Source organism: Pagrus major, chromosome 5 (genome assembly GCF_040436345.1).
Source record: "Pagrus major chromosome 5, Pma_NU_1.0".
NCBI lineage: Eukaryota > Metazoa > Chordata > Actinopteri > Spariformes > Sparidae > Pagrus > Pagrus major.
In genome coordinates, this window is record NC_133219.1 from 22,503,419 (window position 1) to 22,528,123 (window position 24,705).

Here is a 24,705-nt window from a genome sequence, read left to right on the forward strand (position 1 = left end):
TATCAGCTGTGCTTTATATAGAAACTGAAAAAGAGAATTAAAAGAAAATCCTGATTGATTTTGGTGTGGGAATGTATGCTTTATTCTCGGGGTTAGATAAAGTATTAAGAATATTAGTATACTATTGCACTCTTGAGAAACTTGCAGCACACTCATCATATGAGATAGTCATGAGACACACCAGAAGCTCAGACATGCTAGAAACATGAAGAAAACAGGGGGTGGGGAGGGGTTCTACGTTCAATCTCCACATGCATGGTCAAACTTGATGGCACAGGGGCCCTTCGCCCAAAGTGGAGTTTTGTTGTGCTGAACCCAGGGATCCAGGCCTTGTTATTGAGCAATATGCTCTGCTTTGTGGGGTGAGGGTCCGCCCCCTCATGCTCTGCTTGTGTTTTATCTCCCCTTCTACAAAAGAAGAGGCCCTGCAAACAGCCACCTTCACACCTCTCTTCTAGCAGCTCTACCGAATGAGCTCAAGTACCTCTCCATTCATATGTGGAAATATACCACACACACACACACGGAGAAAAAAAAATCTACTTAATTGTGAGTGTGCAGCCCTTTCTCCTCACTGTGAAGAGAAAAAACAAAAAACATATGCTACTACGTACGGAGATCTTCATATGAAAGAGGAAAACGCACAGGCTCCTGTTCAGTTATTGGCCTTGAAATGTTTATAGGTTTTTCCAAAAGGCCGATTTAGGAGTGAAACGTTCGACAATAGGCCGAAAAAACTCCAGCAGCTTGGAACCTTTATGAAAGTGCCAAATATGAATCACTGCACTGCGGATGCCAGACGGGCCTTTCCTGTGTTGCTTAGAGAGCCCCTTGGACTGGAACAGGCCGGGCGGCCAGAGGGGGGTTAAGTGTTTCGGATGGCTGTACAGTGCTGCACGGTAGATATGACTTGATGCTCCCATTCCTGCCCCGCAGCATGGGTGGTCCACACTTGATTTTATACTGCCACCTATTAGCACCATGAGCTAGTGATTTATGCAGCTGTCAACTTCAACTTCATCAGCTCCGTCAGCCACTGGTGAATTGTGGGTATGCTGGCAAAGCCTTTCCTCTCCGCACCTCCTACTTTGGGGCTAAAGTAAACCACCCCTGAGAGCAGAAAGAAGGCCAAAAAAATGCTGTTAAAGAGAAAAATACAATCTAGATAAATAACAACCATGCATACCACTGAGGCCTCCTCTGTGGAGAACTTCCAGTCTAAACATCTGGCTGGCTGCGTATAAGGAAGAGACTGTGTTTGAGTTAAAGCAAGGTGAGAAAGGAGGAATTCATGGTTGAAACAGCCAACTAACAGTTGAACTGCTCGGGGATCAGTCAGAGGCTGCAAAGAATTAGTAAGGGCAAGTGTTACTGGGGAAAATGTTGCATGTACATTTTTATAAAACTACATAAGTATCTCACTTAATGATAGGATACTGTGCTTTAGGACAGAATGTGTAAAGGGGAAAATCTGCTGAAAATTAGTGGATTGAGCAAGCGGCGTGTTGTTTTGCATCAGGTTGTACAGTGCAGAGAAATGGAAACTGTGGGTAACAGCTCTTATTCGCTGGTTAATGAAGAAAAAGGTGTTGTTCCCCATGGGCAGAGCAGATCAAGTAATGGGCTTTTTGCATGGCTGTAATGAGGCTGCTAGATTCATGCTGAACTGCTGCTGCGGGCCAATTTCAACAGAGACAGGCATGAAAGGAAGGTGGACTGTGCAGATTGGTGATTTACAGTATGTAATTCTTTACCATAGGGAGCATATTAGCAACAAAAAAGCACTCTGGCTGCTACTGAGATGCTGAAGGCGCCACATCGAAGATTAAAATGCTGATTTGTGGGAAAGACATTGGAGCTTTTAAGTGTCAGGGGCTAATTGCTTTTACTGCAGTTGCAACCCAAGAATGTTAAACTTTATTAAACACCTGTTAAAATAATACTCGTCACAGGGAGTTTGTGGGAAACGTCCTGTTGGATATGTCTGAAAGGAAAATCATCGTAGTGATCTAGATCAGTGATTCCTAATTTTGTACCTAAGAGAGTAGGCCTACTTCGGCAGCTGCAAGGGGGTACATGGAAAGATTGAGGTGTAGCTGAATGAACTTTTGAGTTGATTTTGAAAAGTTTATAGTATTTAGGAGGATTATAAAATCCAAATAGGATGAGAAATAGGTGTGAGATTTCTATTTCTGTCACAATAACCAGTAGGCTGACTGCCTGACACTCTCCTACTTCCTCCTTTTCAGTTGTAATAATTACTACAGCCATTAGAGGTCGTGTTTCCATTGACAATGCAATGAACTGGTCAGCAAGCGAGCAGTCAGTCAAGTCTAGCGTCCACTAGACTAGACTCCAGAGTAGTACATTGACAATACTGTTGAAAAAAAACAAACATTTAAAACACCCACTTCAACGATGATGGGTGGTATCGAAGACGGGGTTAGTGAGGCCATCTGACAGTGATGTCAGGACACGTCAGACATTAAAGGTTGGGACTGAGAGCCACAGATGATTTATTGTTCGTGTATGATGTTATTAATTCAGACCAGATACACTGTCTAAAACAGAAATCTGTCAACTGAACTGCTGACACAAATCTTTACTCTCTGTAGTTTGATGTTTGATCCTCACTCTCAGCTATACTATTGTACCGCTGCCCGGGTTGTGTTGACGTGCAGCTGTCTTGTGTGCATATGCTTCCGACCTACATCACAGACACTCACAGTAAGTTGTTGGTGTTGGCTACATGCAGGGTGTGACTGGTGGCGAAGGTCTCTCCTCGGTGTAAAGTGGTGTACTTAATTTATGCCGGTTCAGAAGCAAAGGTCATACTTTGGTGATGAGAAAAAGAGGTCACATGCTAGCTATCCAGATGCCAGAAAGTGTGATCAAACAGTTCCCAATTAGAACCATATAATTTGGTAACATTATGATATTAAAGATGGCAGCTTGGGTTTCCCAAGCAAAACTAACTTCACAAGCGGCTGACCATAATTTGGGGTTCTGTTGCATTTATGCAGAGGGAGTTATCGTGCAGGAGGAGGTTGTGTGTGTGCACAATGTGTGTGTGTGTGTTTGTATGTGTGTGTTATGGGTGGTAGCGGTGGTAGGAGTTGCATCAGAGACAGAGAAATATTCTTGAGAAGAAAATGGCTGGTAAGCATTCAAATATGCAATTCTTTGGTCCAGAAGCAACATGACTCGAGGATGAAAGGGTGGAGAGTAGGTAGGAACATGAGTGTGTCACAAGGGAGGCTTTCTGGCTTTTGGCTGTTACTACCAGGAAAAAGTAGGGGAAAACCTTTTATATTCATCATAGAGACTGAATTTACAACAGCAGTGACTGCTGTCAGTTGTCATGGTTATAAAGGAAAAGAAACACAAAAACAAAGACAACAAAGAAGAAGAGAGATGGGATGAGAAATGTGATGTGCTTTACAGGAAGAGGTCGATTTCTTGGGATATACACTTAATTTGCTGTCTTGCAGAAAGCTGGACCTAGTACCTGGTTAGCTTAGCCCACTGTCTCACTTATAAATTGTTGTGTCTCTCTTTGTATCTCGTTTTTATGGATTACACAGGATAGCATGCATTAATCAATCACTTTAGTATCAAGCGCAGGCTAGCTATTTTCCCCTATTTCCTGTCTTTATGCTAAGCTACGCTGACAGGCTGCTGGCCCCAGCTGTATGTTTACTGCACAGACTTCAGGGTGCAATCGTTCCTCTCATCTAGCTCTAGGCAAAAACGAATAAATGTATTTTGCGAAAGACTTGATCATTAAACGCTTTGCTCCCAATTAAAGGATTCAGTGGCATCTAGCAGTGAGGTTGTACAGCTTCCCTACTGTGGCCACTTAAACAAGAAAAGTCCTCTCGAGAGTCAGTGTTTGGTTTGTCCATTCTGGGACACTGTAGAAAAATGGCGTCGCAACATGGCGAACTATGTATAGGAGGATCTGCTTTCTCTGCAGATAGAAGGGTCATTCTAAGGTAACGAAAACACAACAATTGTTATTATTATTATTATATCATATTCCATTTCTGCCAGTAGATCTACCTAAATCCTACACATTGTACCTATTGACCTACAAACTCTCTCTCTCAAAATTGTGTGAATTGTTGTTTTTACTCTTTGGTCTTTGTACTAAGAACATTATTAGTAATAGTGCTGATAGGCAGATTTTATCTCCACACATGGCCAGGCTTGCTGTTTTACCCTTTTTCCTGTTTTTATGCTTGGCTATGCTAGGCCCAGCTTTATATTTATTGTACAGACATGAGAGTGGTATCATTCTTGTCATCTAACTCTCGGCAAGAAAACAAATAATAGCATTTACAAATATGAATTTAAGCTAGATCGTTAAACAGATTTTAGCTTTCAAAAGCCTTATTTATAATTTACTAGAGGAGTTAAAATGGAAATACAAAGCAAACAAATGACAGAATGTGTAAAAGGTTGGTATGAAAACAAGAAAAACTCTCCAGAACTATGGATTTACCTGAATTTTCCCTCATAAAAAGAAAGCTTTCTTCCCATTTCTCACCCCAGCATCATCTTAAGTGAAGAGCTGCAGCAGTGGGACCTTTTTAACATGTGAATCGATACCTTCAAATGCATGTGTGACGAGAGAAGGAAAAGTTTGCTCAGTTCACTGAAGCGTTGCGACCCTTCATGGCCAGGTTGTCAGTGATGCATACAGGAAGGATCCAACGGGGCAAGAGGGAGCGAGGATTCACAGGGAGGCTGAGTCCACAGCCGAGCTGAATCCCTAGAGATTTCTGGCTGTCTCGCTCTGTCTGTTGACACTCTCCTACTCCATTGACTTTTTCATTAACCCCTTATCAAAATGTTTTTCTCTCCCACACTCCACTGACATTAGCCCCACTCCGTTTTTCCCCCTACAAGATCCTGGTTCAGCTGTTCCACCTTGTGGTCACATCTGATAAGAGGGTGTCTCTAACACCAACACAGAGATATATTAGTTTCTTGTCACCTCATTCTTTGCAATGTTTACTTTTTAAAGTGCATTTGCAATCAAAAACTTAACTTCAAAACAAAAACAAAACCCTTACATCCAATAAAAAACAAAACAAAGAAAGAACTTAAAATAAGTCTGTTTAACTATGTCACAGGTCTCTGTAAGCATAAAATATAGACTGACACATGAAACCAAACTTGAGAACATATTTTACTTGGTGCTGAAAAGCTCAAATTGGCCAAAATAACTGATGGCTTCTCACTTATTTTAATTACTTGCAACTTGTCGAGCGGCCAAAAGCAATGTTTTCATTGGCCTGCATTCAGAGTCTGGCACTTGCTTCTGCAACAGTGCCAACATGTTTTCCCTCTAACTTTAACCTTAGTACTTAAATTAATGGGAGAAGTTTGTGTGATTTAAATGGGCCACTTCTAAATAAAACAGGGACTGATTACAAATATCTCCCACAGAAAGTATCAGGGCTGGAGATTGTCCAAAATTCTTGAATACTGAACTTTCGTAAACAGATTGACTTTAAAAAAAAAAAAAAAAAAACATAAGCCACAATAAAAGCATTTTAGTTTCTTTTAAGTTTGTGGGGTTTGTTTTCCTACAAAATAAAAGTCCATTGGCATTGATCTGTGCTGGGTCATTTTTCCCACAGCTGAAGCTCACTGCTCTATTTGTCTGCTCTGACTGCACAGCTCGAGTACACAGATATAGCACCCACTAGTGGTTCGATTAATGACCTGAGACTGAAAGTGGAAGAGGGGTGCAAGTATCATCAAACCCCGCGACTGTAGTACAATCTGAAGCACATTTCCAGGTGCTAGAGCAGAAATAATGGGAGCAGATGGAGAGAAAGGCTGTCAAAGTGCATAACAACAGCACTAATAGCAATATGCGCTTATTTCTGTCATCTCTTCTGCATGTTCAGTACAGCTATTTATGTGCAATCTGAACATTTTTCCTCTTAAGAAACAAGGTATAAACAGACCTATTAATGTCTTAAATATGCTGAAGTATAAAGCAGACGAGAGTATCAGAATGAAAGATGTTACTCGTGCTTGAGTGTAATGGTGCAGACAGCAAAAGCAAATGGTCTCAGAGTTCAGTAAGCATGTAATGAAAAGCGTCAGGTGTTTACCCTCCAGCACATCACGTATTCCCATCCGAGGTGATGATGATGCACCAGTGGATGAAGGTGATAAGGATCCATTTTTTACTGTAGCGAAACACCTTTCTGACACTTATCTCCCCAAATCCCATCCAAGCCTCTACCACTCTCGTGCGGAAAATGAAATGTTTCCAGTCTCCAACTATCAAATAAGTTCAACTTTGGCCTGAATATGAACTTGTGAAGTTAGTCATGACTTGGAAAAACATAAATTGTCATAAATAATGTAGACTGTTGCTATGACCATATATTGAAGAAACTTCTACTTTCCTGTCCTTGTTGCTTGTTGAAGTCTCAATGTCAGTACATACTGACGTTGTCAGCTGCAAGATTACTTTATGGCTGTAATTATTTTACACTCATATTATCCGTTTTTTTTCTCCACATTCTGACAGAGTTGACTGATGGTGTTTTGCAGCGGTGTAATTTAGAAGATGATTCTGAAGGAGGAAAAGATTGCTGCTGAAATGTCATCACGGAAAATAAAAGGTAAATCTCATAAAAAGCAACACACACAGATCAAGAATAGATTGTTTAATTATCAAAATTGTAACTTGTGTACAATTCCCTGAAGAAAAAAATGACCGATACAAACTGTTAAGACAGTGTTACAAACCAGTTCCCCTCTGTTTTAATCAGTTCATGTATATAGAAAAGATTTATCATTTTATGGTAAAACGAATCAATCGTACGTAAAGCTGTTCAAAGACCTGATTTTTTTAGAGTCTTACTAGCTGCATCTCTACATAAGGACAATTATACTTCATTTCACGAGTATAGCAACCATGAGATACCCAAAAACACAGCGACACAGTGAAGAGGCAATGGAAGACACCAGAAAAAAAATAAATTGTTGAATGTAGGGGACAAAAAGACGAGGCACCAGTAGTTTTATCCCTCATCTCAAACTGATTTCAACCACATGGCCTTTTAAAGTTACCAGACTCGAGGAAGTTGATATGAGCAAGCTTGACAAAGTTCAGAAGTCCTCTTCTGCGTTTCGGCTCTTGGTGCTCTTGAGCTGTTTCAGGCGCTCGATGCACTCCTCCACAGTACGCTCACCATGGACTTTGTTATCCCGAGTGCGAACATTCACAGTGTTGCTCGTCTTCTCCTTCTCTCCCACCACTTTTCCGAGCAGGGAAAACAAGCAAAGGACAAAAAAAAATCAATATCTAGATGGACAGGGAGCAAGAGATACCAAAGATAAAGAGAGAAAACGACACAAGAAGAGTGAAAAGAGTGTGTCGACACTGACCCAGGATGAAGTTGTACTGTGCCAACTGTGCGTTTCTGATCTTTTTGTTCAGAGTGCAGCCGGGGTCGAGATCCACGTCAGTCATGAAGCCGCCGCTGTGGAATTCCTGCTGGACCTGCAGCATTAACCAGAGAAAAAGCCAACAGTTGAGTCCATGCCAGCAAGTTTGTTTTAGTATACTTCTACTCATTCTGTTATTCATTAGCACATAGTTGTTGGCTGTAAAGAAGATTAAATTCCTGCAACAAATATTATCAGTGTGGTCCTGCTGTCTTTTCCATATCAGGCCTGTACAGCTGTTTATTTTACAAATGGGCTTTTTGTGCAAGTAACGTTGTGTTCAACATAAATTATGGTTAAATTAATGTTCCGCACATTTTAAAGGTAAACTTAAATTTATTACAACTTGGGTTTTAATTTTGTAGCTCTGGCCATCAGTTTCATTAGTTGTATTAAGAAAATTGTCACTAAAAATAGGTCCAGAAGGGAAACAAAGACAAGCAAACAGATGACTAGAAAGTTTGTAACAAGCCAGCAGGTTGATCAAATGTGTTGGGAACAGAATACAATACAAGGTTATCTAGACGTATAGAACTGATGGCTGAGCTGTGAAAATAAAAGCGAAGTTGTTCTAAACTGTGGTTTTATTTTCAAGTCTTTTTAAATAAACACAAACTACAGAAGACAATTGACAGTATTTTATGTGGTTTCGATGAGCCATCTAGTTCGACACTCTGTTGACATCAAAATACTGAAACAACATATGATCCTGTGTGCATCAGTGATAAAACGCAGGCGGCTTAGTGTTGTTAAGTGCCAGATAGCCTCGGCGTATTGTTTAAGCTGTTTCTAAACTGAGAATATGGACTGCAGTAGCTGTGGTCAGCGGTCACCTTCTGAGCGTACTCCTCACAGGTCGGTCCCACAGGTACAACCATCACTTGACGAGGTGAGAGCCACAGAGGCCTGAAACAAAACAGGTTACATTTGCATTTTACTGGTTAGCAGAAAACCAGGCCAGGTACATTCTGCTAGCGACCTGGGCAAATATTTGTTTTCTGTTCAGTCATCTGAAGATCATTAACAGTGCTCAGGAAGAGATGCCACGAAACAAAAACATCCACGTATGGAATCAACTTCTACTTGACAAATCAACCTTTTAAAATCGATTGTTTACAAACCATTTGCCTCCGTAGTTTTCAGTCAGAATAGCGATCATCCTCTCTACTGATCCCAGGATAGCTCTGTGGATGATCACTGGCCTCTTCTTGTCGTCACCATCGTGGCTACAAAGTATTTTCAATGGAGAGGAAATTAGGAAATGTGCAGAGAAATCCAAAAGGAAAAAAGTGTGAAAACTCAACCTAACAAAAGTTTTACAGCAAAATAAAACCTATAGCCTGTATAGCCATAAATCGAAAACATAGTTTCATTCAAGCCAATCCTATTTTCTGCTTTCACATCATGACATCGATTTGCTTCTCCAATGTTTTGATAGAAACTTCTATCTTTGATTAAGATTACTTCTATAATACATACAAGCTTTTTAATGCAGCTGCTCTTCTGCCATTTAATTTTAAAGTGAATCAAAAAGCAGCAGGAGAGTTACCTGACAAAGGAGAGATTAAAGCGGATCGGGAGCTGGAAATCGAGCTGAATTGTGGCACATTGATGGTACCGGCCGATGGCGTCCTTGATCTGAATGTCAATCTGCATAGAAGGGGAGCAAATGATGAGCAGTGACACCTCCTGCTGTTCCACAGTTAGAGTGTATCATTACCGCGGCGCGTGACTCACCTTTGGTCCATAAAAAGCTCCGTCACCGGGATTGAGAATCCATTTCTCCCCAAAGTCATTCAAGCTGTTCTCCAGTTGCTGTAAAAACAAATACCTACTGCTTTGTTACAATTTCAACAGCTGACCAACATGCACGTAAACAGTGGTGTTAAGCAAAGCCCTTACATTTAGACCTGACATTTCCTTCATCTGGAACAAATCACTCAACTGAAAAATGTTAACGTCTCAATAATATTTTACGGTTGCTTGTGTGAGTTAATGAGGTGAGGGAAACATGCAGCGAGTTCTGTTCCAGTCAACTATGCCAAGTTTACGAGTCAGTGTTTTGTGTATATAATTTTCCACCTTTGTGCATGCAAACACTAATCATAAAAAGTCAGTGCTGAAATTCAGGAAATGTTTTCCCAGAAAAAAATTGTCCTGATAGGTCAACCAAAAAGCTTTACAACAAGCCATTATCTGCTTTTTTTTCTCCACAACTCCTCATATTATTCCGGTCGTACTCATTATGCTTACTTTGAGAACTGAGAGGTACGCATTCAGTCATGAGGAAGCAACACAAATAATCTCTGTACTGTAGACTTTAAGTTCTCTGGTCTATTCCGTCCATCAGCAAACTACAAAGTATTGAATATTTAAATAGATACTGAGGCCGCTGGATTGACTGTTAATAAAATAACGCGCTAAAAATACCTTCCTCTATCATTAGTAATGCTCTGCTTCCAGCAGGCAAAAGATATGCTTGAAAATGAAGTTAAAATGAAGCACTGAATACAGAACAATGACTCCACTATCTGTAAATCAGAGACTGGACTTAAAAGGCAATTCCAATATGTTTAAAAATGACAGACAAATAGAACCAGTTATTAGGATTAAGTACCAGTATCTGCATTGTATCAAACTCAAATTTTACCAAATTAATTGAGCTGTCATTATACAAGTGTGGATGAAGATCCACTGCATAGGATCTGTTTCCTTAACATGGCATCACTAGTGGGTTAAAAAAACAAAGGATGCATTTTGATACTCCAGATCATTTTGACGAGAGCCCGACCAATATATCAGTTGGCCAATATTATTGCCCAGTATTGGCTTTTCACAGGTGATAACCACATTTCAGGGATCAATTCAGAAAATGTGTGTACATCAGCCGATACATCAATATAGGATTTCTTAACTCCATAAAACTGGTATCAGTATTGGTCCCAAAAATCCAGTATTGGTCAGGCTCTAATTTTTACACCAAGCTGCTTGCAGTAGATGAAGATGCCACCCTTACACAGACCCTGAAGCACCATAAGTGAAATGACACAATCAATATGATAAAAATATCTCAATCAGTGAAAGGTGCGATAGCACATGGTTGGAGGCACCGAGGCAAAACAAACATTATCTTACTCTGCAAGACCGGAGTTTCCAGCAATGTAGAAAACATTGAACAGGAGAAAACAAAACAATCAAACATGGTTGTGGCAAAAAATGGAGTGTTGCAGTGTGCACTGCTGATATAATATTTATTGGTGAAATGAAAGATCAGATAAAGAGAAAAACAAATGACATATGGAGAATAATCTCACCCTGCGATAAAATTCAACACATGCTGTGTCTCTGTCAACAGTTACCTTTTCATCCATTCAGAGCCTGCCAGGCTAATAAAGAATACGCATGTGCTTCATATACTTGTGCTACTCATAAAACAATACAGTATACGTGTTTCACTTTTATCCAACAACAGTCAATTAGTGTTGATTTCACAGATTCAGCTGTTAGACTTGAAGTTGTCCGAAGAGAGACCTTCAGTGTGTTTCATCTCCTGCTGAAAGCACTAAGCAATAAAGACTAATTATCACTCAGTTTATGTCGCTCACTCTTCATTTAAACATTACCTACTCTCTCCCAGAGCAACTTAGAGCTGAACCCAAGATGTAAAATATAGAGCTGGTCCACAGAGAGAATCTGATTTGACAGCAAAGCCAGAGAACGATAGCACAGATGTAGAATCTCTGGGGATGAACACAAATTTTCTGCTTCTGAACTGATAGCAGTTGTGCTGAATAAAACTCATTCATTAAAATATAAATGTTCTCTGGGTCTACAAATCACACTCTTCCATTTGCTGTGAAGTGGCTCCAGAATCACAGATCAGCATCTAAATTCTCCAGTGAGACTTTGTGAGTGCCACTCACATTTTCAACCATACGCGACAAACAAAGAGGAAGGCTGATTACCTTTTCTGCTTGGTCCCAGACGTCCGGGTCCCCCAGGAACTTCTCTGGTCTTGTGGACAGGTTGAGTTTGAAACTGAAGCCAAACACATCATACACAGTCCGCAGGAAGTCCAGGCAGCCCTTGATCTCCTCCTCAATCTGGGGTCAAAAACAAGATGCGACAGAATTTGCATCATCCATCTGGACATGGCTGCAAGTTTATATTCTGTTGTAACCATGACCGTTTTCATCTCTAGTTCGTAGGGGACCCACCATTAACAAGGAAGAAAATGAGGATAAACTGCTCAGCTTACTGGAGATAATACATCATATTTAAGTATTTCCACTTGCTATAGTTACTAGTTATTATTTCTACTGAGCCCTGATACCAATTTTAAACTGGCAAGTATGATATAAGAACATGTCCTCTGCAGTCTGCTTTACGTTTGTTTGTATCTGTCAAGTCAAAAAAGTCGACAACAGTACAAGCAGCACTTTCCAGCTGCAGCAGCCAAAGGGAGAAATTGGAAGAGAAATAATTTGTGTACAAAGTGGAATCAAATAATTAACCAGCCAACCTGCTGCCATTACTGATGAGGAGAAAACAAAATCAGTAGGATCCTGGCTGCAGGTTGCTGTGTTACTACATTTGAACAAACTAATTAAGAAATCGTTTTGGTCTCCCTAAATCCTGTTTGCGTGCATCAATATTGGCAGCGCTCCTCTTTGGTGAAAAGACTTAATATGCAAGTTGCTTCACCAGGCTGCAGCAGCCTGTGGAGTCCTCTCACTTCACCTGAAATGTCACCAACTGTTCACTGACAACTTAACCTGAATTTATTCACTAGACTGTGCCAGCAAGACAATGATGTACTGAGAGCTTTCAAAACTGGGTTTTTTTCAAACAGGAAGAATAGAAAAAGGAAACATTTATCAAAGGTACTGCCAGAAAATGTGACAGGGGTAGGGAGTAAATCCTTTTCTTAAAGAGTACTGCACTGCACTGATTTAGCATTGCACTCTTATAACATTGTCAGACTCATGATGGATGTTTTTTCTTCTTTAGTATGCAGCAGAACCACAGATGTCATCTTTTATATCAAATGCTTTCTTCTTCTTTGATCAAAATCTGACACCTTACCCCATCACCTACTATGATACAACTACTGACAGTTTTGTTGAAGATTTGGGTGTGTTAATGCTTAGGGTTACGCCGATACATTTTTGTTTTCCATGTCATTTATTCATGATTATTAAAAAAACTATTTTAAAGACATTCAGCTCTTCATTACACTAACAATGACAGAGCACAAATTCAATCAAACAAAATCATGAAACACCCTTATATAACCTTTCTCATGAAATTCTTTCTCTTTTCAAAGAAACTGCCTCAGGACTCTTCTTGGCCTGCTATACAACTACTTACTCAATGAGAAGAATTTTCTATTCTTACACAGCCTTGAAAACTGATAGCAGGGATGTTACGAGCCAAGAGCTCATGAATGGGCCAGTGCAAAATTGATGTAACACAACAGATAAACATCAGCCATTGCTATCCGGTGAATGTCATCTTATTTGCAGTCAACAAGATGAATATCAGCCGAAATAGACGTTTGGCCATTATATCAACTCATCCCTAGTTATGGCTCTGCAGCCACAAAAAGTCTTTATATAACTCTTTCACATATACAGTATTACTCCCCAAGATTTGTAAACAGCCTTTGATGTCTAAAATTGGTGGAGTTGCCCATTAAGTAAAATGTGCTGGTTCCATAGGGCATCTTTATCCATTGGACTAAAATGTTTGTGTTGTGTGACTTTGGCTGAGTAAAGTGGGTGCATCATTGGGGGCTGCACCTGGTCCATGGAGCAGAAGATATGAGCATCATCTTGCTGGAAGCGACGGACACGGGTAAGGCCAGTCAGGGCTCCTGACAGTTCGTTCCTGTGTAGGACACCAAAGTCTGCCATGCGAAGAGGTAACTCTCTCCAGGAGCGTGGCCGGTGATCAAACATCAGACTGGAGCCAAACAGACAGAGTGTGAAAAATACACAAATTACATCTGCCAACTTCAGCCTCCAGTTCTCACAATTGCTCTACAGCTTCAATACTACCATGAAAGACAATCAATATTTGATTTAAGTGACATCAGACACTTTGACAAAAATGTGTTTGCAAGCTCAATTTCCATTTCAGTATAATCTCCAGAGGGGCTGCCCATGTGGATAGCACAAAGATTGAAACAGTTAAAAGGAGATAAAAGATTTGAATACAAAGAGCTGCTTTCTGGCTCTTTACACTGCAATGCAGCATCCAGCAGAGAAACAAAATGGGTCATTCAATGACTGAAAACATGGCAAGAGCATCAGTGTATTACAAGTTGAGCTGAACTGGATGACAAACTGCTCTAGCAGTGAAATATGAAGCTTTTTCACAAAGACTGAGTCAACTGCGGATAACAAAACCCCTGTGTTTATAAAGCTATTCATGTGTGGTAAAGCGTTGCTTGTCACATCAGTTTTCCCCGTCATCAATTTCCTGTGATAAAACCTTTATTGTTAGACATTAAGCTAAACATTGTACCAGAGCCAGACAAAGCATTTAATGCTACAAACAGGTAATGATGAAGTAAATAAATAAAGGTTTCTCTGATTGGAGACAGAATCCAACTCAAACCATCTATTTCACACTACAGCTAGACTTGATACACAGTATGTAACAGAAGTGGGTGTGTTTGTCTTTACACTTAATGTTCCTTTCTTTTCTAGTTCCTGACAGAAATTAAAACCATCCTTTCTAACAACTGTGAATGTGAGGAAAAATTGGCCTCACCAGTGTCCGGGGCAGTTCATGGGCTTGAGGGCGAAGGTCTCCTTTTCTGCCTCGAAGGAGAACATGTTATCGCTGTAGTGCTGCCAGTGTCCGGAGGTCTGCCACAGCTTACTGTTGTAGATGTTGGGCGTCACCACCTCCTGGAAACCCCTCTTCCTGTACTCACTCTGCCAACGACAGAAAGGTCTAATTAAAATCTTTTGCATTCTGAATTACTGGCACCTAAAGCAACTCAGCCTCAAAATGCTCTGTACACACCACAACTACAAACAACTGTTTACAACTGTTTCTGTCAACACCTGGGGATTCACTGACAAATAGTGCACATTCTCTAAAACTCTGCAAGCAAAGGCTGAGATTTTGAAAAAATAAACAACTCCAAGAATGTTTATGCTGCTTTATATTCAGATCCCAGTTTGCTTACACATTATGAAGGGGATAAACTAGGGTAAACTGAAAGGAAAAGGTTGTCATTTTTAGTGCTTTAATGCACCTTGGGTTGGCCTGTTTTGCTGATGCCTGTTTTGGAATTCAAAACAGAAAGCTTATGGCGATAATAAAATAAAATTGGGTAATATATTTTAAATCCCGACAGTCATACACCTGACAAACATTTAGATGTTCTCTGTGTTTTGTTGCTTGTACAGGCAGCGCTGTTTTATAAACACATCTCATTACTCAAAATCTCCTCAGTCAGAAATCTATTTTACCGCATTAAAGTGAAATTGCTTCCAATGTGACCTGAATTGTGACTGCGCTGACTGAGAACCACGAAAGTGAATGTTTTAAATCAGATTGATTTTGTGGCTCTTCACAACAGAGCAGGTGCAACAGAGATTTTTTTTCAATGCTGTCAATCACTTCTGCTTTATAAGTTTCAATTTATTCCAAATAATTGGCCACCAAGAACAAGCTATTTTCAGATTCAAAGGCAGATTTCACACTGAGCAGAGTTTTTCTATTACCTGGACAAAAATGAGAAATGTTACATGGAGTAAGCATAAATTAGATGTGCGAACAATCATTTACAGTATTATTGTTGTGGGCTAAGAGCCTGAAGACATGAATTTGCATTTCATTGAATGTGCATGCATCTTGTTTTAGAATCCATTTGTGTTAGTTGTGAAACTACATTTCATATTGGTGGACATAATTCCTCACTTTCAAGATTATGACATAAAGCTATATCATCAACATATAACCAAACTTTTCATACTTCTCTTTATAAAATATAACAATAAACAGGATTCCTACACATTTTCCATATTCTATTCTTTACCAGGTCCGTATTTCCAGTACAAGTACAAATACAAATAACTAGATGTTGATTTTGTAAGAAAAAATGGCTTTAAAATTCGACTGTTAACATGTATATTATATTTTGCATGGCATTATCAAGCCAGCCGTTGGAAAACGTGCATTTACCCATCGTCGCCAATCACAAAAAGCTGGACATAGTTCCACTGCAATTCAAAGATATTGCCACATTTATTTGACTACTTTTGGTTGCAGATGTGGTACAGTTATAAGACACAGAGCTGTTCAGCAGGCTGTGACGTACTGAATCATACTTCAACGCACATCATACTTGCTCTAAAAACACTCTGCTTGTATGATAAATGTATTCTCATGACTTTTGAATTTGATAGTTTCTTATAGTTTGTCTTTTTTCCACCATTATCCAGACATGGAAATTGCTAAAATCAAATCCATTACCTTTCCATACTGCACAGGAAACTTTGCTTAAAGTGATTTTAATTTGCAGCAATACATCTCATGAATATATAAAGCCAATTTTATTGCACAGGCTAGCTAAAGGTCCAAATCTGTTCATTCCTTTTCCCCAGGTCTCTGTGCAAATTTAAACTTTTTGACTGGCACTCTCTGTCTTTTCGTATGCCTTAAACTTTAGAGTAAGATCACTGCAATTATCCACTGTGGGTCTGACAGCTTTGACTTACTCTAATGAACTCAATCAGAGTGTTGTAGATGAAGGCTCCCTTCGGCAGGAAGAAGCAGCTCCCTGGACTCAGGTCATGGAAGAAGAACAGGTCCTGCTCCTAAATATAGAAAAAAACAGGTTTGTTAGTGTGATGGAAAATTAAAAAGGGCCACCACCCAGACAAACCGTAGTCACATTAACTACGAAACCAGTTCGCCCTGAATCCGTCTCCTGCTCAACTTGCTTTTCCACACCTATTTTATAATGAATGAATAGCAACAACACACACGCTAAACCGACAGATTTCCTGTCAACAATGAAGTCACACAAATGTTATGGTCATAAAAATAGCTTTACAGTTTAACAAGAGTGTTCCAAAGATTGTGACGCACATCTAATCAATGCCTCCTCGTGCCACAGGTTAATTCCATCAGCATTCATGCAATTCCCAGTATTTCTTTCTAGATTTTTGTGTAAATTAAGATTACATGTGAATGAAGGACTCACCAAATAAGTGAGAGTTTCACAAGTGTGTGTCTTTGACATAAAATCAAACATGAAAGCTTCTCTTGTAATGGTTATTCACCAGAAAAATCTAACTACACTGCTGCAAATGCACAAGACGTGCTGTCCTGGCACACATGCCAGAATTTTATTTTTGGATTTCTCATCCGCGTTTAATACTGTTCAGCCACATGTCTTAGCTAGGAAATTGCTTATTTATTTGAATCTTGATGTAAACTTTGTGAGTTGGATTATAGATTTTTTTTTTTCCATGTAGATCTCTGAGGGTGAGAGTAAATGGCTTTCTGTCAGAACGGCGCTCCTCTTCTGGCTCTCCTCAGGGCTGTGTCCTGTCTCCTCTGCTGTACATTCTTTACACTAACGACTGTAGAAGTCAGCATGTGGACAGGCACAGAAATGAAATTCGCTGATGATACAGTTATCATCAGTCTGCTCCATACAGAGGAATCTGAGCATGGGCCAGTGGTAGATGAGTTTGTCAAATGGTGTGATGAAGCCCATCTACAATTAAATGCCACAAAGATTTTAGAAAGAAATCATCCTAACCACCATCTTAGACCTTCATCAAAGGAATTGGCATTGTAGAACATTATAAATATCTTGGAACGGTCATTGATAACAATTTTAAATTTGATGCAAATTCTGAGGCGGTCCTATAAGAAGGGACAGCAATGTTTCAGCAGACCCCCCAGACAACTATCTTTGACCAGCAGGTTCTCTGCAAGTCCAGGTCTATATTAGACTGCACAAACCACCCCCTTTACTTTGAGTTTGAAACTCTTCCCTCAGGTTGTAGATTTAGAGTTCCCCTGGTTCAAGTGCAATAGGAGTAAAACCCCTTTGTTCCCTGTACAATAAACCTGCTAAATCTGCAAATGTAATATACTATTTTAGAGATCGTTTTGTTTTCTTATTGTGTGTTTATTGAATATTCAGGAATCATTTTTGTACTGTTTGTTTTGAACTTTTGTTTTTTGTATCTGCATGTTTTTTTATCTTGTTCCCCTGACTGCAAATCAAGATTCCCATCTGGGATAATAAAATGACTGAACCGATTCTTTCACACTGGCTTTGAATATCTTGTTTCTTGAATAGGTGTGACTTGGTAAAATCAGACACACATCAAACCAAATCCTGATTTTAACACAGAAGCATTCTACCTGTATTTCGTATCTGTTTTTAGTGGGATCATCGCTGCAACTCTGCAGTCAAATCACAGCTAAAACTAGACAAATAAAAATAAATACAAACATCCCATAAATAACCTTCTTCTGTAGGAATAAAACCTGTCGGAGACGATTCTAAAATTACTATGATCATAAACTCTTTTGCTGACCACAGCTTCTTCACATTTCTGCTCATACCCGGCCTAGTTTGCGGTGATCTCTGTTCTTGGCTTCCTCCTGAAACTTCTCCCACTCTTTGAGCATTTTGGGGTCAGGGAAGGAGATTCCATAGATCCTCTGGAGGGTTTCCATGTCCGCCTTTCCCTCCCAGTATGTAGACGAATTCTAGCACACCACAAGAGGAATATGTTAGCTTTCATCATTCTTTTGGGTCCATCAAATCTCTCGAGAATAAAACATAAGGTAACTGCTTTAGAAATGGGGACAAATGTGTTTACTGCCAAACATTCAGGGCACAGACTACAGTACTTAAAATCCTACTTCTTTAGCCAACAATAAATCCACATATACATTAACAGCCAGTTTGCTGTACATGATACCACGCTGAAAATAAAAATAAAAACTCACCTTGTGGACCTTAAGTGCCTTGATTTTCCCAGTGTGTCTCACATGGGGCCCCCGACACAAGTCAATTAAGGGACCACACCTGAAATGCGGAGTGTTTATGAGTGCTGAGTATTTTTATGATAACCAGTTGTATTTAGGATAAGTTTAGAAAATTATTTGTCATCATTGTGAAATCCCATAAAAGACCAAAACCAAGGTTGCATTAGTCCTTTCTGTGACACCCAGTGGTTTCTATCATAGACGAGTAAAGAAACCAGAAAATGTTCACATTTAAGAGACTTTTGACAATTTTTCTTTAAAAATACTCAAATTGATTGATCGTTAGTTTCATAATAGTTCTTTAAATTAACCGAAAAGTTGACGATCAATTCATTGATTTATTATTGTAGCTCTACATGATGTCGTATGTGGGACTGCAATACAATACAGTAGCCATTTATCTCTAATGATGGAGACCTATGGCATAGAAGAATAAGCTAGATCAGGCTATGGCAACAAAGACAAAACTTGTCAGGATCAATTTATTCTTTTATTCAAATATTACAATACAAAAAAATACACAATACACAAAAAATTCAGACTATGACCAGAATTATACGTTAAAGATGATGCACGGGGCCTGGACTCACCTGTAAACTGTGGTAGTGGGAGTGGTGACCTTCTCATTCAGAATGCGGCACTTAAACTTGTTGTACTGTCAAGGAGAAGAGGTGCTTTTAGAGTTCTGTTACTTATTATATGTCCCCCTTTACCTTCATTTTGGATATGTTCGTGTTTTCAGATACCTTGAACATTTCCAACAGAGTTTCCTTCTTAATCTCCAGCCTCTCAAATGGCTGCTTCTCCTTGATAATTTTCTTGCACAAGTTCTCCAGACCTGGGAAGTCATTGCTCGATACGCCCCTGTACAAAACATTAAAAGATAAAAACAACAACATTACATCCAATGTCAATGGATGCCTTAAACAGTCCTACATTAATATGCAAACTGCCTTCAATGCTAAATTTAGTCTGCTAGTGTTTCTGGAGGGCATTATGGATGTGAGTAGACATTTAACCACATTGCCAGACTCATTGTTCACAAATGTAATCCTTTGACTTCCATAAACTGATAACCTCTGCCAAGCATGGGCAAATAGTTAAAAGTCCTTGGCTTTAGGGCTTGAGCAATGTCAAAATATCTTCTCCAAGAACACCATTAGCATAAAACGACTTAATTAAGGAGGTTGTAGAATTAATTAGACAGCACTCCTCACGGTCTCCTGCTGCCTGCAGCAGAGAGAAATGCATCCGTTTCAGGGAAAGGTCAAGTTAAAAAGTTGTTTATGAGGAGTGTTCAAATTTCTGAAGATGTCTCAACACACTTTGAAACCTTAAGTGAAGTAATCTGTAGTGCGACATTTTGAATAGATTTGCTTTAAGGCTTCCAACCATGTGGGCAGATATAGAAAGATGTCATTTCTAATTCACACCCAAGAAACATCCAGCTTGACAGCATTAGTGTCATCACAATCCACCTATTTTGTGTTTGCCAACGGTCTCTGCCAGACTGAACCAGACTGACAGCTGCTAAGCCTTGAAGTACACACCAAAATATCACTGAGAGCTTACTAACACAGCTAATTATACAGACAAAGCTGAACCTGAAGCCTGTGTGACTCACTCATTGTTCTCCAGGAACATGTCATAGTAGAAGCCGCTCTCAATGGGGGGACCGTAGCAGAGGCAGCCTCCATACACCCGCTCCATGGCTTCACCCAAGATATGGGCACTGGAGTGCCAGTAAACCTAAATATACAAAAAAATATTGCCTGATGAGCAAAATGGCAGTACAGTCCAATGTTTAGCTGAGATTTGAGAAAGACTAGGGTTAATGCAATTGGCTCTGTGTTTAGGGGGTCCACCCCTGACAAAATCTTACTTTTTTCCATTAAAAAGAAAAACAAAATTGCTAAATAAGTCAAATGGGGACCAACTACAACCATTAGATTAAAAAGTCAATCAGTAAGGTTTGATGTCCTCCACTCTGATTTTACATTCTGCACAGCTGGTGCCAAAAACAACTGCGGTGCTGCTTCGAAACCTTATAATAGCAGGGGAAACTCTGCAATCTATCCCTTTGTGTTTTTTAAGATATTGAAGTATTAGTAGATTTTTGACCCTTGTGTCCGTGGCAGATTTTAAATTGATTCACTGTGCTGCAGACTTTGTTGAGGCTTTTGAAAAGATTAGACCACTTAAACTGTGAAAAATCACCTCTTCTGAATGCTGACAATACAAAAGATGTTAAAAAATCTGCAAAATATGCAGATAAAACCTACTGACAAATGGTACCATAAAAAGCAAATTGACTACGACTTTTGAATCTCCCCAGTACTTAAAAATGTCACCTGAAAAATGGCTCTTCTTCAGGTAAAATATTCAGCACCTTGTATAGATAATGAAGCTGAAATTGGGCTTTTATTTTAGGAACAAGTCTCGCTATTCTCTCAGAGACCAGCTGCTGCCACTTTTATGACAGTACATGATTGCAGCAGCGTTTTACATGCTCTCATCTCCTCTTAATGTCTCTGTGACTCGGACACATGGTGAATCATATAGCTTTGAGGTTTTTTTTATTGATTGTTAACCTCTCATTCATCACTTTAACCTTGCATGCTCAGGTTAGCCTGCCTTAACTATTGATTAATAAGATTGAACGAACTGCAAGATGGTGTGTACTGTAAGTAAACACCAGATTTGTTTGTCAGTGACATTGCTACAATTTTCATAGAGCTTCTCAGAGTTAAGTTAGAACAGTGTTCAGTGTTTAGTTTTTGGTGATCAAAAATTTGCATCCAAAAGTTGTTTAAAGCAACTTTTGCTATCCTATTACATATCTAGGGTGAAAAAAAATCAAATACAGACATTGTGTAAGACCAAAGATGGGGTGGACTTACAGCTTGAGCCTCCTCATCATCAAACTTGAGCAACTGAAGGCTGCAGTCATCCTCCAAAGGTCTGTCCAGGTCCCACACACCGTTGTTCACTTTGGCAATCACTGTGTTGTCAGCGAGGCCTTGACTGGAGGTAAGAAATGAACATATTCCACATCAATATAACATGGGACACCCCTTGCAACTAAAATGTTCTATTTCAATAGAGTTAAAGAAATCTGAGATAATACTTTTTCTGTATTTGAACTTGAAAATTATTTAAAACAAGAAAAAAAAAAAAATTAACAAGGCTTTAAACATTTTTTTATTTATTTAAATAATTAACGGATGCCACTTTCACTACAGTGCAACCACTTTGAAGTTCCCCTCATGTTTCTGAAACTACAACACAAAGCTGTCCAACTGCCTTGGTGATGAGAATTTTAAAATGCAAAAACAAGCTTATGGGCCACAAAAGGTTAAAAAAACACCAGCCGTATACACCCTGTTCTCGTTGCATCATAAAGAAATCACAGAGGTGTGGGTGTGGTTGGTTCTTTTAAGTCGGATGGAGCAACGCTGGCTTCCAGAACTGCTGACATTTCCTGGAGTATTTTACTGTTTACCCCTCTGTTCATGTGACCTTCGGTTATCAACACTTAACCTCTTTTAACACACTTTTCACACCTTTTGCATGTTGGACCATGCTGGCAGGGAGATCACTGTCAGATAATCCCAAGGAAATGTTTCCTCTACTTATTTAACACTAATGAGTTATTTCTGCTACAGTATCTGTCTGTCTTTCGGTGTACAGTCTTAGGTTGGCGGGTGTCATTTCCAATTACTGTTTTCATATTGTGGGTGTTGTGAAGCCTTTTGAAACTGTAACAATGATTACAGGCTGTACAAATAGACCTGACAGCTCATCTTTGGAAATTACATTCCTCATAAACCCTTGAGGTTTTCCTTCTTTTTACGTGCTACAGTACATGAAAGCAAGGTGTCACATTTATAGTAATTAACAATTACAGCAATCTCATCATCACACTGACCTTATTCCACAGGCCACCTGGTACGGTGTGGTCTTCCAGGACTCAGCCTCCACCACCTTCCCATCGGGCAGGGTCACCTTGATGGGCCGGCTATCCTTTGCAGCCCTCTCTGCCATTAGGGCTTCGTGCTCGGCTTTCAGCTTTGCATACAAAGTGAGACGCTCGTCGATGTACTGGGGTGGTGGTGATAGCTGAACAGCAACAACAAAAAGATGATTTGATGGGAGGTTTGTTGGTGATACCGTATCTGTGTATATTTGCTATAAGGTTCTACAATCTGTACAAAAAGTTTATGTCACTCTTAAAGTAAAAACGTCCATCAGCTGAGTTTTAGGAGATCACATGTCAAACAATCAGGGTGAACAAATTCCATAAGTTAGAGATGAAATGTTTGCTTCTACTTTGTGTAATTCTAAAATTAACATCAGCGCAAACTCTGAGAGCACAATGACATCTACCTCTGAAGAAGTGAAACCAAAACCTAATATTTAAAGCAAACTATCTCAATGTTGCATCACTGTTTCTGTACCAATTTATTCATTGCACATGAACACCTATGCAGTGTTTTACCAACTTCATTATTTGACTTTACTAGAACCTGATCATAAACCTCAACAAACAATAATCAAGACAAATACTAAATACACACCCAGCTCTTCATTGTGATGACTCATAACATCTACTTACTTTCTGCAACTTCTGCAATTAAGTCGCTCACCTCAGCTTTGCCTCCAGAGTCCCCAGCAGCACTTTTAGCCTTCTTCTTTCCTCCATCTTTTTCAGTTCCTCCCTGTCCAAAAATTAGACCATGAGGTTAATGAACTTTCATCAAGAATTAAGTATATGCCAGACAAGTTTATGAAGTTTGCTTCAGACACAATTTCACATTCTGTTGACATACGGATGGGAGAGGTACATCCCTATACAGTGTTTGACATAATAACATTCAGCTAACATAAACACAATAACACTGAATAAAATGTGATATTTTTAAGGGGGCCTTACTTATTGGTAGTTAGACAACCACATAGCACCTAAAAGCAGTTAAGATATGACTCAAGATCTTACACAAAAGGTGCTTGGATAAATCCTGCATACAAGTGCTCCAATAAGAATGAATAGTGGTTCACGCCCTGCAAGTTTTAATGTACTCTGGTTATTAATAGACACAGTGAGTACAAGTTTCAAGAATGAGAGTTATATTTGCAAATCTGATTGGTCCATGAGGTGCTAGCCGATTTGAAAAGAGAACAAAACTGTTCTGACATATTGGTCCAACATGCGTGTAAGCCCACCGATTAAGTAGTGAAACATAAAATTGTCAGAATTTTGAATTGGGTTTGGCAACAGGCTCTCTCCCTTGTCATACATAGCTATACGTGTACCTTTGCCAAACCACTGTAGCCGACTGAGCTCGCTAAACTGCAATGGTTCAATTAAAATTAAAATAAAACAGTAAATACGGTAAATGCAGTTGTTATTTTGAGCAAACATTCATATTTTCATCATAAAATCTAGTTAGCCGTCACGTTAGCATCGCATTGCTGCTGGCTGAATGACAGCATGAATCTGACCACGGGCTAGGCTAGCTGCTAGCTGGCTAATACAACTTAAATATAGCCGTCCTCGAGACTCAAGTATTACCTTTTTTCCAGGGTCCACTTGCAATTCGCTCATCTTCTCCACAACAGTCTGGTCAGCCATAACAAATGAAAAGCTACCTCACTTTTTAGAGATAACTTTCACAAATCTGGTCAATGTGTTCCGCAGGCAGCAAGGGTGCCGGGTGAGGGCTGATGACGTACCCGGATATTGCAATTCTGATGCAACATTGCCGAGGTAGGCGGCGCTTTGTATGACAAATAACATCAGCTATTCTCAACATCAGAGCACATCCTAAACTTTTTTATAAAAGACTCACTTTCATCTTGCTTTTTGACCACAGTGGTTCAAAGAACCTTTTGATATGAGTGTTTTAAATGCCCTAGAAACCATTTTCATCGACAGCATCATCTGGGCAGGCAGGATTTTAGACTGTACGCTGAGGTTACCCCAATATGTCACCAACACCCATATGCCTTACAGTGTTTGATGAATGCAATTTGGATTTTTCATTTTTTATTTAATCAGCTAGCGGCCCATTTGTATTTTCTATAAATTTTATTTCTTTAAAGAAGACCTTCCTATACTTTAGTGTTATTTATAGAGAGCTGAAGCCATGCCCCCTCCAGTTTCCCCCTTAGGACCTTATTTTGGAAAAA

General features: G+C 39.5%; 1 protein-coding gene across 1 annotated transcript; it reads right to left on the minus strand.

Moving 5' to 3' along the window:
* Positions 1-6,680: 6,680 nt before the first annotated feature.
* On the minus strand, positions 6,681-24,255 carry tars1 (threonyl-tRNA synthetase 1). Its single transcript, XM_073466889.1, has 19 exons — positions 24,089-24,255; positions 23,163-23,234; positions 22,445-22,635; positions 21,417-21,540; positions 20,141-20,265; positions 19,263-19,380; positions 19,107-19,171; positions 18,478-18,556; positions 18,088-18,234; positions 16,218-16,316; positions 14,257-14,423; positions 13,281-13,443; positions 11,445-11,582; positions 9,217-9,294; positions 9,029-9,129; positions 8,601-8,705; positions 8,313-8,385; positions 7,420-7,534; positions 6,681-7,289 (listed from the first exon to the last, which is right to left on the minus strand). Exons 1-19 carry the CDS (start codon positions 24,146-24,148, stop codon positions 7,141-7,143), a joined length of 2,169 nt encoding a protein of 722 aa, XP_073322990.1. The 5' UTR covers positions 24,149-24,255; the 3' UTR covers positions 6,681-7,140.
* Between the last annotated feature and the right edge of the window lie 450 nt (positions 24,256-24,705).

Coding starts and splice junctions, on each gene's coding strand:
- tars1 (XM_073466889.1), bottom strand. CDS start 24,148: ATGGCTGACCAGACTGTTGTGGAGAAGATGAGCGAATTGCAAGTGGAC. Junction 16,317..18,087: donor ATCACCGCAAACTAGGCCGG/GTATGAGCAGAA, acceptor TTCTATATTTAG/GAGCAGGACCTGTTCTTCTT. Junction 13,444..14,256: donor ATGAACTGCCCCGGACACTG/GTGAGGCCAATT, acceptor GTTTGGCTCCAG/TCTGATGTTTGATCACCGGC.